We start from the raw sequence: 18,496 nt of genomic DNA on the forward strand, positions 1-18,496 counted from the left end.
TAGTTCATGTTTTAGTGACGATGGCTTTGATCAAGGAATCACTGACTACTTTCTCAGCATCCTGTCGGTGTCAAAGGAACGTTTGAGGTGTGCCACTGCTAACAGCCAAAATTCTGCATGTCAGATTTATCTCAGATGTCAGTCTGATGATTGATGCTAAAATGTCTTTCAACAATAGTATTTACAACCTGGAAAGAGACTGATTATTGTGGTTTACTTCATTTTCCTGTAGGTTTTTGATGCCTTGGTGGCACCGTGGCCTCGCCTCAAGAAGGTTCGGATTCATTTGAGGATCTGGGATGTTTGAGTTTTCATTTGATCCGGGTTCTCTCCAGTTCCTCTGGCTTACTCCATCTCTTCACAGTCCAAGCACACACAATGCAGCCGCACCCTGCCTCTGGTCCAACGTCAGCGGGGATAAGCTGCAACCCTCACAGGAAAGTGTGGCTATAAATGATGGATGCATGAGACTGGCCACAGACAGAGATGTCAGCAACTGAATTTTAAGACCTTTGAAGGCAACATTAGGAAAACCATAATTTAATCCCCATAAACTAAGACACAAATATTGGGTGGGCCAGCAGGAAATTGAAAACATCAGACCAATCATGCGTTCCCTCCGCAGCTGAACCCTTCTAAATTCAAGGCGCTAGTTTCGGTCCCTTCAGTTAAATGCTGACCATTTCATCTCCCAGCGTGTAACACAGACGAGCCCCGGGATCGGCTGACATTTATCACGGCCAGTGTTGCTTTCATGAATAATAGAAGCATTTGACCGCACTGAATTAATGCCCTTGTTTATTATTGATGGAATATATTTCCTGATAATCACTGACACGGCGTTATTTTTCTGTTCCACGTGTCAAAGGTCACGTCACAGCCACCACAATAACAACCCCGCATGTCATCTATTCCAGACTAACAGTGGGAGCCGCTGAGCACGTTGTGATGTAACCAATAACACGACACATGTCACAGTTCAGCTTGTCTTTCATCTAGCTACAGTATATTCATCCATTGTTGCAGCCTATCCCAGCTCGCTATGGGCGAGAGGCGGGGTTACACCCCGGACGCGTTGCCACACATAGACAGACAACAGGACACGCACACACGCACAGATGTTCCTGCACACAACGCCCGCAGCCTGGTTACGTCGTTCCACGCGTGCCTTGCCTGCCAGCATCTCACACCCTGCTGTGATGCGCTGAACTGTCTCAGGGGCTTCCTCGCACCGCCTGCACCCGGGGTCCTGCCTGGTGTGGGAGACCCCGGCCCCTTTGATCTTGTGTTTAAGGGTCTGTTCTTGTGCTGCCATGATTAGTGCCTCCGTGCTGTCTTTCAGTCCTGCCTTTTCCAGCCACTGGTATGTTTTTCCCATGTCGCCCACCCCTTATATAATTTATATATACTGGACTTCAGCAGTGTAACCCTTGTTTGAATGAACGCTGCACCCAACGATCTGTCCTTAAGAGGGCAACATTTCATGTGCTTTCCTATCATCTGCCAATAAGCTACAAGTATTTACATATGTTATTGTCCCCTTTCTGTCTCAGATGTGATGCGTCTCTTTGTTGTTATGAATGCTTGTCTGATCTTTTCCAGTAGGTGGTTGTGGTTGTGATCACAATGCGGGTTTATCTCAGATCACTTCTCATTGTTGTCCTACACGTCTGGCATTTTGATTGTGTTCATTCATGCATTGCCATTTCAATGGACGGAGTCTCCTGGCATTGATTGATCCCTTTCACTGCAGGCGACCGAGAGGAAATGAACTATGTCAATGGAGCTGGATCGCACCACACTCAGGGGCTTCGTAAGTATGGCAGGTAGCGGTGGAGGGAGGGAGGAAGGCGTCCATGTCTGTTAATAGCTTGGGAGCATTGTGTATTTAATCAATTCAACAACCTGGAAATGAAGTGGCTCCTTGAAGACGGCACACAGCGTTCACTTAGTCAAGTCTATTATTTGAGCTATGCTTCTTTGAGCCCATTTATAAAACCATGCGACTGTCCACAGCTGTTTTTTGTGTTGTTGAATTTACTCTCTGAGCATCATCTCTCTACAGGAGCTTTAAATCCCTGCTTAAACATCTGCTTTAAACATCTGTCAGGCTATTCAGGGTGACAGATGTCATTTATGTTTCTAAATGTACTACTCAGACTTTTTTACATGACGCTGTGCCTATATTATTCACTTGGATATTTCCCTTCTGTGTGTGTAAAATCAAATGTCTCCAGATTGTTTCCCTCTCTCTATCAGCTACAGTGAAATTGCTGGATCAAACACACACATTAAGGTTGAACTGCTCCGCCAGTATTCCAAGGTTACGCTGATGGGATGCTTCAGCAGAAAGCACAAAGAAAAAACACAAAACAGGTCTTGATGAGCAACATTGCGACGTTTATAATTCAACATCTTCAGCCTTTGCTGTTGAATTCTGAGATGTTGTCACGTGGCTGCACCGTAAATATTTGATGCTAAACAAGAAGAAGTAATCTGAGGTACGGTATGTATGATAGGAATAAGACTGAGGTTATCCCGAGTGCTTTTGTTTATTTACATTCTATCTCTTAGAATTCAATTGTTTTCTTAGAATGAACTACTTTTGCCTTTAATATTGTTATTGAAACTGGGTTTAAATGTGTCGAATCTTCGTATGTCGGCTGAGACGTGGCTACTTTAATAAAACCACGGAGGATGAGCATTCGGTGGGATTAGAGTGGAATCCTGTCTCTGTGTCCGGCTCTCTTCCTCTGAGCTGAGAGACTTTGTCTGAATACAAAACAGCCAGCGAGTCAAGACTGTCAAATTGTGTTGTGGAAGTAAATAACTTTAATTACGGAATAGCAAGAGAGGAATTTGTCAAACACACAAAATTGGGTTGCCATAGAACAAGTATTCCCAAGCCCCTACTAACAATCACCATTTATTTACTATAGGTTTGATTTATGTGCGAATGCAAGCAGCTGTTTGTATAAACATGTGCCTATTAATAACTCGGAGGCCAGGGCATATCCTTCCACTCATTAATCTCTACTCGGTAAACTTCAATCTGTGGTAGAAAGATCTTCCATTCCTTTGAAGTCGAAGAAGGCTGTTTGGACTGAGAGGAAAACTTGACATTAATGCAGGGTGAGAGTAATCCTCTGTCCTGATCTTAATGGGGTGATGAGGGCCGAGTAATAAGACTAGCAGATTATATTTTGTTTCAGATAAATGGGATTATTAATCACTAATTACGTGCTCTTTGGATTTGGGCAGGATCATGAGCGAGAGTTCACTTCCATGATTATCACCCTCTATCTAACAATGACTTTTATACTCAGATGTTTTTTTGAAGCATGAAGTTATAATAACCTTGTCAGTGGTCAAATAAAACAATTGCACAACAAAATACAACAGTCAGAATTGTAAATCTATTAAAATACTAGTTGTAATTAATGGCTTAAGTTTAAAACACAGTTAATATTCTGAGACTGTTTTGGTTCAAAGCCTCCAGTTAAAAATATATCAAATACACAACACTGAGAGGAAACTGTAGGTTACTTTGGTTTCTCCATGCACCTATATATTCTATATGTATATATGTATACATCCAGAGGGGGCGGATGATATGGATAACCTTAGACGACACACCAGTCAATCAAAAGCTCTGTTTCAAATACCGTAGTCTTAATCTGGCCGATGTCAGTGTTTGAGTGCATTAACAGCGTTTTCTATGTGAAAATGCAGAACGCTATGAGAACCCAGAGGGAATACTCAAAATGACCCAAATGTGTGTGATGGACACGTCCCTCTCTCTCTCGCTCTCTCTCTCTCCCTCTCGGCTGCAGAGCAGTAAAAGAGGACATTACAAGACATTCAAGTGTGTGAAAATGGTCACTGAGAAGAAAATGGTTATGGTAGAGAGAATCACAACAACATAGGAAAGTACATTCTCAGTACTCTGTCAGATGACACGAGGGAGTGCGAGACATTCGTGTGAAGTACAGTGCACTGACTCAAAGGCCTCAAAGACAGTGCTGCAGAGAATTCAGTGAGGACTCCCGATCTTGATGCGCAGCAGTGGCTTGAATGTGAGGCCTGAGGCTCTGGAGAGCCTTTGTGAAGCTGCGCATCACTGCCTGCATCACAATGACATCATACATACATTGCAGCCCATAATCTGCGAGCTCACATGACGCCCGACCTCAGCCGATGTCACGTTATCACATATACAAAGTCTCCCCCCAGGGAAGTGGTTTTAAGGCAAATGACGGTAATTATTTGCTTTTTATTGCAGAAGGATATGTATGCATTTGCTTTTCTGCTTTTCTATTCCAACATCACAAATATTGTTTGAACTGCAATTAATAAATATGATTTATAAGAGGAGTTATGAATAAGCTGGAACCCGCTGCTATTCTTCATTAATGAAAAAGACCTGGTACGTCTTCAAGACTTTAAAATGTGCAGGCACATTATCCATTGAGTGTGTCAAGTTTACTGAAGGAAGTGTTCTAAGTGCTTTTTTTTTTGCAATCACAGTAACCTTGTGCCTGAATTAAGAAGGGGAAGCTAACGCTAATTCAAAAAGTACAGATTTACTGTCTAATCAGGGAGCATCTCCCGCCATGCTGCAGTGAGATGATGCGTTCAGCACGCAGTTCACTTTCAGTAAGAGCCGGTCTTGCTTTATCTCAAGAGCAGCACAGTTCACTTCAATTAGGAGGAATAAGGAAATGATTTGTGAGACTCTGGTGTTTACTTGTGGCACCACATGAACATGTGTGAGGTCATAATGTTGGGGAGGTGCGAGCCGGACTCCCGGCGCCGTGAACCTATGAGAGCCTCTGTAGGACTTCACAGCGAGGCTGTGATGTGTTGAATAAGCACACGTCCTTTTCTTTCTTCTCATGTCCGTGAGATTGAGTTTGTATCCAAATCAAAATGGAAATGGATGGATGGCAGACCTCCCTCCCCCACTAGTCATTAATTGTGTTGCCATTTATTATAGAAAATATTGGGGGGGAGGGGTCTGCTTTTTTTCTGTTTAAAAAAAAAAAAGAAAATTCATCTCTCAATAGTTTTCAGGTCAATGTGCAAATCAACCAAGTCAGGGGATCACAGCCGTCAGTGGGAAACATTGATGCTGACAAAATGTCATCTATGTTTTTGCAATATTTCAGTCTGCAGAGAAGAAATATTGTTTAGCAACCTGCTAAATAACCTGCTTATGAGTAACAAAGTAGTATGATGGGCTTCTGTTACTAATGAAGGCACCGTGAGTGTAAAAAACCCAAGTGAATTTACCACAGCTTGCAATGAAAAGTGATTTAAGACAACAAATATCTCCGACCAAGTTTCTCATCTTACTCCTTTGTGACATGACTCATCTCCAGCCACCCATTTATTATTATAGAGTTGATATATTATTTTCTTCCGCCAGCAGTTCAAATGTGATTTATTTATTTGCTACACTTCTACAGATTGTACCAAAGGTTTGGTTTCTGCAAACGTCTAAAACGGATATTAAGTAAGGTATTGTATTGTATCGAGTTGTTTACTTTCTATCTATTCAATGATCCACTGCCGCTTCCTATAATTGTGTTTCATTTTCCAGAGTGAGCAAATAACAAATAAAAAGCTAATCTTTTCCGGAAGCACCGCAGGAGGCCTCTAATTTCGATGCAACCAAAACAAGGCAGGAACTCAGGAAGCTGCTTTAACGAAGGTGAGAGACCCCCACCTGAAAAACACTGCATGAAATGCTGTCAAACACATTTGGCGATTGCAACGCTTGAAAATCCACGCTGATGTGAGTAATGTCTCATGCTGCTGTGATGGATACGTGAGATGAGCATCCTCGTGCACCCTGCTCTGGTGGATTCACTTTGCACCTGCACTTGCATGTCACAAGGGGGGGGGGGGGGGGGGGTGAGAAGAATTTGGAGCCTCATGCATAGCTGGGACAAACTTTCCATTTTCACTGAAGCCACTACTGCATTAATGGCATCTGATTTCATTGCTCACTTTGTATTTCATGTCATGAGGCTCAACTAAAAATGTAGCTATTGAAGTTAAATATTTTCATCCAGTCTCACAAAGCAAGCCGCTTGATTTAGTGTGCCATCGTTCTTCTTTTTCTTTGTTCTTGTATTTTCCAGTCAGACCTAAATCATATTCAGTCTTCTTCTTTTGCTTTGAAATGCTGGTGATGTGCTATTTTCCCCAGCACACAGACGGCTGAATAGTAACAGATAAATCCCAGTTCTATCACTTACTCTGCTGGAACAGTTTTGTGGTTTCACGTCATTTACATTTTTCAGCAAGGAGCGAAAAACAAAATCCGTGATCAGGAGATTGGAACATTATTGGTTATTATTACTGTCATCTTGGCCTGCTTTGTTGACCCCTCAGGACATCAACAAGATCTTCAAGTATATTTGGATTTAGATTAAACAAATCACATTTTGCACCCCGACGCAATTTGACGATGGAGTCAAAGAGAATCTATTTTTTTCCTGCCAATTTTAAAGGCAATTATTTCATATTTTTGTCTGAGAACAACAGAGTCGTCTCAGATGGGCTGAGTCAGAGCCGACCTGAGCTGCGTCTCCGGAGTGTTCTGCTGAATGACTCCCATCAGCGCCACCTGCTGGGCCTGCTGGGTAAGACTCAGTGAACTGGGATCGTTGCTGCTCTGGCCATTCCGATTCCTGCCAGAGAAGATGATGGAGCTTTCGACTTCTGCAGCATTTGCGTCTCAAAATACTTTCAGAGTTCATTTTCACTTTGAAGTTTGCGTGTATTTTTTTTGCCATAAAGTGATTCTTTTTATCCTCAGACGATTGTTTTGCTGTTTGGATTAAACTGCCAGTGAGGTCATTCTCGCGTATTTTGGACCTCACTTTGGGTTGTGTACATAAATAGCACATTTTAGCAACGACATTGACTTTTTTTGCGTCACACATTAGAGAGAAGTGGCTTTTAGTCACCTTTACGCATCAGCGGGGGAAACAAGACGAGCGAAAATGGAACGCGTTCCAATCCAAAGCGACTTTTGGCATTCGAACGAGTCCTGGTGGAACGCGAGTCTCGGTAACGGGACCGGTTCGGCGGTGAACAAGACGAGCCCGGTGAAGCGGGACGAGGAGGTGGCCAAGGTGGAGGTGATCGTGCTCGCCCTGGTGCTGCTTCTGGCGCTGGCCGGGAACCTGTGCGTCCTGCTGGCCATCCACAGCGCCAAGCACAGCCAATCCCGCATGTACTACTTCATGAAGCACCTGAGCATCGCCGACCTCGTCGTGGCGATGTTTCAAGTTCTACCGCAACTTATCTGGGACATTACGTTCCGGTTCTACGGGCCGGACTTCTTGTGCAGGTTGGTGAAATACTTGCAGGTCGTCGGGATGTTCGCCTCCACCTACATGTTAGTGTTGATGTCCCTCGACAGATGTTTGGCCATCTGCCAGCCCCTGCGCTCTTTGCACAAGAGGAAAGACCGCATGTACGTCACGCTGTCCTGGCTTCTGAGTCTGATATTCAGCGTCCCGCAGATGTTCATCTTTTCCCTCAGAGAGGTTGATCCGATCGGCTCAGGGGTGTATGACTGCTGGGGGGACTTTGTGAAGCCTTGGGGCGCCAAGGCTTACATCACGTGGATCAGCCTCACCATATATATCATCCCGGTGGCTATTCTGAGCAGCTGTTATGGGCTAATCAGCTTCAAAATATGGCAAAACTTTAAACTGAAGACGAGGCGCGAGCAGTGCGTAGATCTGACCCCCAGACCCTCCAAACGCAACGCGCTGACGCGCGTAAGCAGCGTCAAGCTCATCTCCAAGGCGAAGATTACAACCGTGAAAATGACTTTTGTGATCGTCCTGGTCTACATCATCTGCTGGACGCCGTTTTTCTCTGTCCAGATGTGGTCTGCGTGGGATCCAGCGGCTCCCCGTGAGGGTACGTTCACGCGCAAGTTTAACGCACACCGTGCGCTTTGACCGGACTTGCTCGTGCCGCAAAGGTAATGAAGCAAGAGCGTAAAGTCAAAAAGACGCATTTACCCTCATTTAGCGCATTTACAGTATTTCCCAGTAGAAGTGGATGCACATTTTGAACTTACGCAACCTTCTTGTCGTGCGCAATGGCGCTCATTACGCACGGAAGGTGTGTTTATTTTGGTTTATATATTAAAGTGGGTCAGGCAAGGGACTTTCAAGTCGAACTCATTCAAAGGCACGATGTGCTGTTATTAGGATACATGATGGCGCAGCTGGAGGGCGTGCGGGTGACAGAGTCTTCCACTGGAGGAGAACAAGCAAGATAAAGCCCGAGGAGTTTGCTGCATGTGGACTCTTTACGCAGTAGAAGGTCACGTGGAGAAACAATCCCTATAGCGGACATATAGCGTACTTTTTAATATATTCTCAAACGATTTATTCCTATTATTCCCATTTACTACGGTGTGGGAAGCCCTGGTGCTAAAACTGCATACATACATCTCAAAGTTTCCTTTATCCCTATAGTGGGAAAAATTGGTGGCTAATCATTAATCAAATGAGTGTGCACCGGGCTGGCACACCTCAAGCATTTTGTGTTTGTGCCTCTGCAGCTCTTCCATTCCTTTGTGCATTGCTGGCATTTAAACACAAAAGGCCCCTATATGCTTATTTACTGATCTGCTTAAGCCACGCCGCAGCAGCTTGAACAACGTGAAATACTTGAATATGTCGAGTAGAATTAACATGTAAAAATGTATTTGCAGTGCCCTAAAACAGGAACGAAACAGAACAAGACAATAATGTCAGGAAATGTCACGATGAGCAGAGAATAAACAGACAGTGTGCGTCTCCTCTCAGAACCTGCAGGGTTGAGGCTGACGTCATGATGGCTGCACGTGAACAGCATTCAGAAAGGCCAAAATTGGCACGTGTAAGCTTTTTGTCTACAAAAGACAGGCCGCCGTGACACCGGCGTGTGCAGATAACGTCCCAATTAGAGTCATTCTCATGAAAATGAGTGCCGATCACACAGCCTGCAGCTGGAAGGCCTTATTCACAGTGCAGAAAATCCATATTGGGAAATTGGCTTCAAGCTATTTAAGAAAACCCCCAAAATCGCAAGAGTTTCTATTTACTTGTAGACAATTTTGAAGATAGCAGGCGGTAAAAATGTGAAAGTTTTAGAGTCGCATGCTGAACTTTAAATGTTGTGTCCGTTGACAAGATTATAGGGAGCATCAAAGCGCACGCCTGATTATTGATGAGTAACCTGCAGACTCATAGCAAACAGCGGCAGGCATTAAACACAAACTCAGATATTTACACAGATTATTTTACCACGGAACATTTCCATAAAGTGACACTTAAAACAAAAACAAAAACTGGGGGGGGGGGGGCATTAGTGTAGGCACTGAAATCACGCAGGCCAGCGCTTCCTTTGACTGGCATCGTTCAAGCCGATTCACATAAATAGAGATTTAACTACTTTAAGGTGTTCTTCGTCTAAATGTAAACTTCACTTCGGCTCATGAGTGAGACATTTATAGACATAATCATCAACGAGATGCTGGATCCATTTGATGTTTTTGTTAATGTGCTGTTCACTTCTAATAGCTAGAGCAAGATAGCCTAAAGCGCACTGTCGAAAGAGACTGAATTTCTGAGGACTATTTTACTGTGTGGGATCAATAACTTATGTTATCCAATCCAGCAGATAGCGCCATGAAAAAAAGAGCAATCCTTGTGTTTATAGAGTTCTTGTTCTGATTACAAATATGTGTGTTGTTTTAACTGCTTGGCATGGCTCTCTTATTGGTTCCTTTGAAAGCAGCCATGCAAGATGCTTCCTCCTCGATCAGCAGAAGGGACACGGTTACCTTTAGGGCTTTTTCTAAAATGCCTTCCTAATGATATGAAATGGTAAAAAAATCAGGTTTGTTTTAGGCACCTAAACAAGTTGGGTCAGGTTTAACTAATAACTACCTTTGGTCAACGTGCAGAAAATGAACAGAGCTCTCCAGGATGAAATTCCCTGTAGTTGCTCCATCCATCCAACAAAACGTTGTCCCTGTGCATTTATAAAACAGACCAGACTGGATGCCACACCTAAAGGCTTTCTGGCTAAATTGGCTTCAAAGCAAACAGTGTGTTCTCTGTTCAGTCCCAATGCTAATGTAGGCTAACAGCTGCAAGACATTTATGCCAATCCTCTTATTTCATCGTCATCAGAAAGGGAACCATCGTGTTCACTTTGCTGTGCGATCTGGGCTTGGTCTTGTTCCGATTCACGATCTGACATGAGGTCAGTGTTTCTACACACGCTGACACTGTTAGAAACTTTATTCCGGGAGATACCGCTCACGTGCCAATCAGCATGCACTACTTTAGAACATAAAAAAGCACTTTGAAGATCTCTGTAACCATAGTAACGCTAAAGCGATGAGTGCTGCTCCTGGCAACTGCTGATGCTGAGACGCTTCAGTGCACAGGTAACAATAAACCAAGAGGTTAAATATTCTGTCAGACACTAAAAGAAGGTGTTATTGATAACAGCCAGAGAGATGACCTTAAAGATTACAGCCCACATATTTCTGAGAAGGAGCTCACCACATTTTTTTTACGTGTTTCATAACAGGAGGACTAAAAATGCAAAACAGATCCAGGATAATAAGAAATGAGACTTATTGAAGATTATGATGTAATTAAGTATTTCAAGAACGATGCACGTAAGCAATGAATGGCAGAGTAGGCTGAGCGTGAGACAGGCAGGCAGCCATCTTTACATCTGACATCGAATGACTCACAAACAGACCGACTTTCATGAGGAGGCAGCAAACAGGCAAACAAACGGGATGAAAGAAATCTGGAAATCACACAGGCAGCACATGGGGGGACATTTGGGGGGGGGGGGGGGGCAGATAAATTAGGAAGAAGCAATAAAGAAACTGACAAACTTGACAAGGTGAATTTGTTTTAATTGCATAAACAGATCATTAGCCAATAGGCTAATGATCAGCTCTTGTTAATCACGCTCGTGACTTTGATACCCTTCCAGGGATCATTTGCATAGAACACTTTTGTTCAGGCACAAATACTGCCATTAGAGACAGAATGAGGAGAGCAACAGCGTTTGCACTGTTGAGCGAAAGAATATCAATTATTGAGGGGTTAAATACAGCGTGTAAGACAATCATTAGCCAAATGTCAGTTGGGCGGTGGAGTTGGCGTAGAGTAAATGTGCCCTGACATTGTGATAACACTTCCTGTCTGCTTTTAGGGTTTAGCAAGAACGATCTTTATTTAGAATATGAGCATCAGAACATCGGGACGTCCTTCTCCAGTGCTGATTTCTTAACAAACTGCAGTTTGATTTTTCTTGGCACAGCCTTTCTTAAATTCCCTCTTCCCATCTCGCCCTCTGCAGCCATTCCCTTCATCATCTCCATGCTGCTGGCCAGCCTCAACAGCTGCTGCAACCCCTGGATCTACATGTGCTTCGCCGGACATCTGTTCCAGGATCTTAGGCAGAACTTTCTGTGCTGTTCCACTCACTACCTCAAATCCTCCAAGTGCCGCTGTGAGCGCGACTTTGACTCCAGTCACAAGAGCGTCTCCTCAACCTTTGCTATTAAGAGCACGAGCAGCCAGAGGAGCGTCACTCAGACGTCCACCACATAAGCCGCCTCCTCGTTGCCTGTCTCCAGCTACCCCCCCCCCATCATCCACCCGGCTCTCAGCCAGAGGTTTAGAGAGAGAAAAGGAAAACACTTGGCTAATTTATTCATAATTCCTAGTACAGACAAACATTCTCATCTGATATGAATATTGTGTTGTAAATATTGTGCGTAGTGTTGCTGACTTTGTTACGTTTGCAATGTTGTGCATTTCTGTGAGTTGTAATTTGAGGTATGGCTAGAATGAGGCACGATGGCCGTCGGTGACCGTTTTTAATGAGACACTTAAAAAATCAAGAAAACAAGAACACACATGAAGATGATTTTTATTTTTACACCGAGCTAATGCTCATTGGAGCGTCGGCCCCTGAACTAACTGAAGAAATGTTGGACGCGGTTTCTTGAAATGTGTCGGTGGGATGTTTGCCTGAGCGGATTCAGCTGCATCCGAGGCTTCTGTAAATGTTTGGCAGCACATCGAAATGTTTGCTGTTCTGGTCACCTCAGTCCCAAAAGTCTTCCTCGGTCGGAGCTCTGATTGCTCTGCAGCCCAGTAGACACATCTTTAGGCCAACCACTGATGCGTGACATGTTTTATTCTGAAGAAGAAGCTAAGAAAGCCTTGTGATAAAGTTGCCAACTTATCCAGGGTGTATGGTCTCTGCAGGTTGGATAGACTCCAGCCTAAACCTGCGACCCGGATCCAGAGAAGCGGCTGAGGATACGACGATGACTGATTGTTTGGTCTTCAAAAAAAAGGACGGAATGAATGAAAAAGCTACCAAAGTTATTACTTAATTAAGGTGTTTCTTATGTTCTTTTTTGCAGAGCCTTAAAAGGCTGCAGCTGTTGCTTAGTCGTTTGTGTTTATATTTGTGAATGCTTTAAATATATTAGCCAACCAAGATATATGCTGTTATTACACAGCACTTCAATCATTGTTGCTGATAGTCATCATTACCAAAGAAAAAGAGGTGTTGCCTGTCGAGCTGGAAAATTATTATGTGATGCAAACCTTTATGTGTTCAGTTTTAGTGGAAGCACCAAGAAATATTTAGCATTTAGCTTAACCTGCGCTTTTAATGTAACAAAGAAAAGCAACACATTTTTTTAAATTAAAACAGCAATAACTGCATGGGAGTGGCTTTAATGTTATCATCATGTTGATTACAGGACGGATTCATGAAGCACCAAAATGACACATGTTTATATTTTACTTAAATCACTGTGTGCGCTATATATTTCTATGTAACTTATTTTCCTTGTAGTCCTGAATTGATTCGATGTGCCAGTGTAAAGTATTACATCATGTAATAAAAGTCTTCTAAAAGCAACATCTGCCACTAACCTTTGCTGTGAACCTTCACGATCAACGTTTACCAATAACCTTTACATTTTACATTTGCAGTTTATCTGTACATTATCTCTGCAATTGTACAAGTTCAATTCACAATTTGCAGGAGCAAATAATAGAAATAAAGGCCTAAATAAAATTATGAGACCTGTATTTGTGGAGAATTTGTTGTCTTTTGGTTTCACAAATTATTTTAATGTATTCTATATATTAATGGTGCTCAAAGTTTTGTTAATAATTCCCTTTGCTTATTAATCTGATACAATTCTTTAGGCAGAATATTTTCTTCATTTCTCATTCACGTTCTAACTTTCAGTTTATAACACAATAAAGGGCTGGAAATACCCAGAAAGAAAGAAACATGCTGATCTCAGATGCTGTGTATGTGAACCGCTACTGAGATTATTAAATATATCACTGAAACACGGTTAAGATGTTTGGCTTTTCTAAAAAAACATTGGTTATGCCTCTCAGAATGATTTGAGATGTTGCATATGATATTTTTCCAAACACTGAACCACTGGAACAAAAGACGTATTAAAAGGAAGCGTTTCTTCTATTGTAGAAGTGTTTTAAAATTTGTTTTGGCTCATGATGTATAATTTGCAGGCTCTTTTTCTGCGTACCGGTAATCAAAATGATGGGTCTCTTACAGAGGTTTTTAATATACGTCAGTAGTTGGGTCCATACTTGTTTGCACATAATTGAGTAAAATTGACATGCACGTTTATGTGTGGTTCCAGAAGAGTCTGCAGAATGTCTGTTAGTCCCCATGGTGTCATCATAGATGGAAAAAGGAAATACATCAGAACACATATGAATTACACAGAGAAAACATTCTCTTTTTTTTTCCTTGTCATCAGAGAATCTCCATTAATCTTACATATATGATCGTCAAATTCAATTAAAAATTCAGCATAGAGGCAAATGACAAACACGTACAGCGTCTATGTAACTGTACAGAAAGGCCAGATGTAATGTATGTAATGCATACAGGCAGCATTGTCCACAGGTATACAGCAGTGAGGTTGAATTAGTTGCTTTTTCTGATGCAAATGAATGTTGGCGGACAGACCCTTGTTGAGGCCCCGCTGCTCCCTGTGTGAAAGAGCACTGGGGTCTGCAGGAGCGCCAGAGCTGTCACAGAACCACGCTGCCTGCTGCACCTGTCACGGAGCTTCTGGTGGCCAAACGGGCACGGGGCAGGCCAACGCTCAGAGCAGAGAGCATGAGGGTGGGGAACAGCATGTGACGAAGGGAGGAAAAGAAAGTATCGGGGAGAAAGCAGGATGCAGAGACTGATCTTCTAGTGTAAAAAAAGGATGCTGCACTTCATCCGATCATTCTGTAAACACCGAGAGTACTTAGACTTCTTTGCGCAGCGTGACACGCATGCTGCTGAAGACTTTGCCGAGGGCTTCGAAGAAGGGATCGCAGAAAGTCTTGATGCAGAGGGAGTAGATGCGGCTGATGCACTGCGACTCAATCAGACAGCTCTTGATGCAGGGAACCACGGCCCAGATATGGCAGAAGGAGATGCAGGCGAACAGGAAGCCCCAGAGCAGAGCGACAGGGATACCGAAGACAGCAGACAGGATCCGGTAGCACCAGTACTTGGACACGGTGAAGGTGGTGTAGCTGAGCTTCCACACCCCGTCCAGGCTGTGCGTGCCATCGGGCTCTGCAATGACATCCTCAAACTCCACCTAATAGAAAAAGTTTTGCAAACACTTTCATTAGTGCACATCCCTTAAAGAACTTGGCTCTTTATCTTCCTGCCTCCACCAGACTGTGGGCTCAAAGCAATTTGCACATGCCAATGTTAAACGTAAAGATTGTGCTCGTGAAAGCTAGTAGAGTTCAATTTATGCAGGGGAACCAATTAGCTGTTTCACCTCACTGAATAGGAAAACACTTTTTTTGTACTGGCATGCATGTAAAGTTTGGAGTGGCTTTTAATCCCTTTCATATGTTTCATATTCATATTTCAGCACATCGCCTCACGTAAAGTGCATGAGAGCAACGCCGCGATGGTTCAATCTGTTTTCATCATATATCACCTGGTCCAAGATTAGCCTGTAAAATGTTCATTAGTCTGTAATCATGTCAGGCTGGCTCCCAGCGCTGCCTAGCCGTCCATCCCGAGACCACGTGATAGTATCAGTACGGGAAACAACGAGTCTGTCTGCTTCCTGCAAAGATCCTCCTGTGAATAAATGTCTGGCACACATTGTTATATCGTTGCTGCGAGGTCTGGCCTCTCTCAGCACTCAGCCAGTCAACTTCAGGCCATCTATTGTATTTCTTTAGAAACAATCAAAGGACAGAAAAGTAGTAGAGAATATCTGATTATTCAGGACATTGGAGTCCAACCGGCAACCATTTCAATAGATATTACTGATCTAATTTATTTTGATGGTAAGATCAAAATAAAATAAAAAAAGAGCCAGAAACTGAAATGTTAGTAGAAAAAACTGTTTTCACGGATGATCAAGGTTACCACATTTATAGTGACTCTTTGAATAGACTAAAGGTCCCAGTTAAAAAGACAAAATGTTTTTTCAACTTTTTAACTTCTATCTGCAAGGAACACAGGCAGATTAACTGAAAGCCGAACTGCAGACACTGTTAGCATACGCCGTACTTCATTGACTATCTCAATACAAAAGTCATTTGAGTCAAAACAAAATGTAATCTAAATGTATTTCCATCCCGACCTCACAGATAATGAAGTCATGTTGAAAGCATGGCAACAATTGCAGTATAAACAGCAGTCAGCCCTCGCCTAAAATAGACCCGGAGATAGTAGACACTGGTCTATTTCAGGGTTTTCCAGGCGGAATAATAACTAGAGCTCCTGTATTTGCTCCTACTAACAACTTTATACATTTATTTATTTTTTAACATGCACACACATTCTACACCTGCGAGAAGCGTTACGCTCTGAATCCTGTTACAGGGAACTGCACAAACCTTCACCACATCTTCATTGATCTGCTTTGGATCTCTGTTAATTAGATCAATCTCCTTGGTGTGGCTGTCCTTCACAATCTTCTCCTCGTTGGCATTGTACTGGTACTGATCCGCCATGGTGGGTCTGTCGGTCCGAGACGGGAAGGATACGGTGAGAAGGAACCTTCCTGGATGAAACGCCTCAGTCCGGTTCTGATTCCCTGTCTTACCACTGTGGCACTCCCTCTAGCATGCCAGTGGACAGCTGCTGCAGACGTCCTGGTAAAAATGGAGGCCCGGCCCCCCCCACCCCACCCTGCACACACACACATAGAGACACATACACAATTTAATGCACAGAGACAAAAAAAGGCATGCTGTAAAGGAGAACCCAGGGTTGTGTTACATTTCACATGGAGTTGTGGAGCAAACTGGGCAGGGTGTGCACAGCAGCACAAACTTCCAGTCCAGAAGGAGTCGGTGAGCACAAACACGCACTTCAGCTTTGGCTTTAGCTGGGACTGTGTTTTGAGTATAATTATTGGATCAATTCTAAATCAATTTCTAAATCAAAATCTCAGGTATAGTGACATAAACACACACCAAAAAAAGGCATATGAAGAGGAGGTGCATGTTTACACCCCCCCCCCCCCCCCCCAGCTCTCTGGGGCGGTTAATCTCTTTTTGCAGAGCGTAAGAACAATTCAGGATGCGTGACTTTGTTGCTCAAACTGGCATCCTTTTCCCTGGGTCCCTGGTGGCAGAGACGAGGAGGGAGGGGAGGAATGGGAACATAGCGCATGTGATCAGCAGCCAACCCAATAAAAGCAGGATCCTCAGTGTGCAATGGAGAGAGTAAAGGCCAGTTAGGTACAGAGGCAGAGGGACAGAAATAGCTCAGCAGTCATAGTGGGCATACCTTTGATTCTGTGGGTGTCAATGCATTCAGACGAGACCGGACCTCCTTTAAATTCAGACGGACGTACAGCACACGGCTCAGACACATAGGTTTAGAGTCATACGGTCCAGTAAGGGAGCTGAGTTACAAATATTGGTGTCTTCTCATCTGAAGTGCACAATGCTCCCTGACGCCTACAAAATGCTGCCCAAGACTTGTTATTTATAGGCCTGAGTAATATCATTACATGCCTGGATTCCTGGGAGCAGCAATCTGTCGCTGTATTTTTACCTCTGTTTTCACCCGCGCTTGTTTTCTTCCTTGTTTTCTAATTAGCTTGTGCAGTGCCAGTGAGGAGAAGACTGTGAAGGACAGCCGCACCAAGGAGATTGATCTAATTAACAGAGATCAATGACGATGCGGTGAAGGAATCCGGGATTTTAAAAACAAAATGCTAGATTAAATGCTCTTGAGAAATGTAAAGGGATTGTAAATATGTCTGTAAATCTATGAACAAGCAGATAAAGCAGAGGCCCCGCAGCCAGAAGGCCTCAAACAGGCCACGACTCCCTCACATCCAGCTCAAGACACACACACGGAGCTGCTGAAGATGATCTCCAACCACTGTGGAGGTAAAACACGATTCTGTGAGTTGGTGTAGAAGCTAAACTGTATTACCAGATATTAACAAGCAGAATGACAAAGACAACGTCTATACTACCCAAAGCAGTTTTAATTGTTCACAAAACTACTTCCTACCACATATTGTTCTTCTATTCTGAGAAGAGGCAAAAAGTATCCACTTGAGGTCAGTACTATGCAGCACATTTATACGTGACATAGGACCAAAGTTAAAGCTGCTGGTCCAAAAAGGTGGGTCCAAAAACCCACCCAGTTTAGTAATAAAGACACGCATAGAGCTCTGCTTCAGATCACTTTGTATTATGCGTGCACCGTCTGGATCAACGCTTTCTGTAAGCAGAGCATGTCCTGGGACTTTGTTTATTCATGCCGACTCGTCAAGGTCTCTGTTCCTGCAGACAGAATTGACAAACCCCAGTTTGTTCTCTCTGAGGTTTTATGTGTATTGTCCGCTGATTAAATCCTTTTGACATTACACAGCAGTTCCCTTAAGACTCTATTCGACTCCCTTGGGATCCCTGTTGTTAATCGGAGGCCTTTGAGTTTTCAAATGACACATCTTCTTTCACTTCCATTGGTTCCCCTGCTGGTCTACCTCAAGTTGAGCTGTGTCTCAGCTTATTCGGCAAACTGCTGTCATGTCCTCTGACCTTTGGCTGAGCAGGGTGCAGAAGAAGAACCTCTGCAGGCTTGTCACTGGCACCCAGGCGGCCCATAGCGGAAGGCTGACTGCCTTGCTCCGTGTTGTGGAATGCCTTTATTGGCTTTTGAAGTGCTGCCCTCAGTGATATTTTCCATGTGACACACTACATTGAAAATCCATTTCCAAAGTCCTAATTCAATTTCAAACTGCTAGCATTTACGTGTTTTTTTTCCTACATCCAGTAGATCCATATCAGCATTTACATTCCTTTTGAGCCTCTTTCTAAATGAAAACTGTTATTTACTTTCCTCGTTGAAGAGCTTTGCTCTTCACCAGTAGAGACCGGTG

The 18,496-nt window shown here is 43.4% G+C and overlaps 2 protein-coding genes across 2 annotated transcripts; one reads left to right on the forward strand and one right to left on the reverse strand.

The window, feature by feature from the left end:
- The first annotated feature begins 7,013 nt into the window (after positions 1–7,013).
- On the forward strand, positions 7,014–11,765 carry oxtra (oxytocin receptor a). The gene is made up of 2 exons (XM_068741942.1): positions 7,014–7,944; positions 11,410–11,765. The coding sequence occupies exons 1-2, from the start codon at positions 7,014–7,016 to the stop codon at positions 11,661–11,663; spliced, it is 1,185 nt and encodes a 394-aa protein (XP_068598043.1). The 3' UTR covers positions 11,664–11,765.
- Positions 11,766–12,790: 1,025 nt separating this feature from the next.
- On the reverse strand, positions 12,791–16,204 carry cav3 (caveolin 3). The gene is made up of 2 exons (XM_068742345.1): positions 15,987–16,204; positions 12,791–14,719 (listed from the first exon to the last, which is right to left on the reverse strand). The coding sequence occupies exons 1-2, from the start codon at positions 16,101–16,103 to the stop codon at positions 14,378–14,380; spliced, it is 459 nt and encodes a 152-aa protein (XP_068598446.1). The 5' UTR covers positions 16,104–16,204; the 3' UTR covers positions 12,791–14,377.
- Between the last annotated feature and the right edge of the window lie 2,292 nt (positions 16,205–18,496).

Source organism: Brachionichthys hirsutus, chromosome 8, assembly GCF_040956055.1.
Source record: "Brachionichthys hirsutus isolate HB-005 chromosome 8, CSIRO-AGI_Bhir_v1, whole genome shotgun sequence".
Lineage (NCBI taxonomy): Eukaryota > Metazoa > Chordata > Actinopteri > Lophiiformes > Brachionichthyidae > Brachionichthys > Brachionichthys hirsutus.

What these genes read in the sequence shown, in the direction of transcription:
- oxtra (XM_068741942.1), top strand. Translation starts at nt 7,014, where the DNA reads ATGGAACGCGTTCCAATCCAAAGCGACTTTTGGCATTCGAACGAGTCC. An exon ending in TCCAGCGGCTCCCCGTGAGG is followed by an intron (nt 7,945 to 11,409) that starts GTACGTTCACGC and finishes CGCCCTCTGCAG; the next exon opens with CCATTCCCTTCATCATCTCC.
- cav3 (XM_068742345.1), bottom strand. Translation starts at nt 16,103, where the DNA reads ATGGCGGATCAGTACCAGTACAATGCCAACGAGGAGAAGATTGTGAAG. An exon ending in TCAATGAAGATGTGGTGAAG is followed by an intron (nt 14,720 to 15,986) that starts GTTTGTGCAGTT and finishes TTTTTCTATTAG; the next exon opens with GTGGAGTTTGAGGATGTCAT.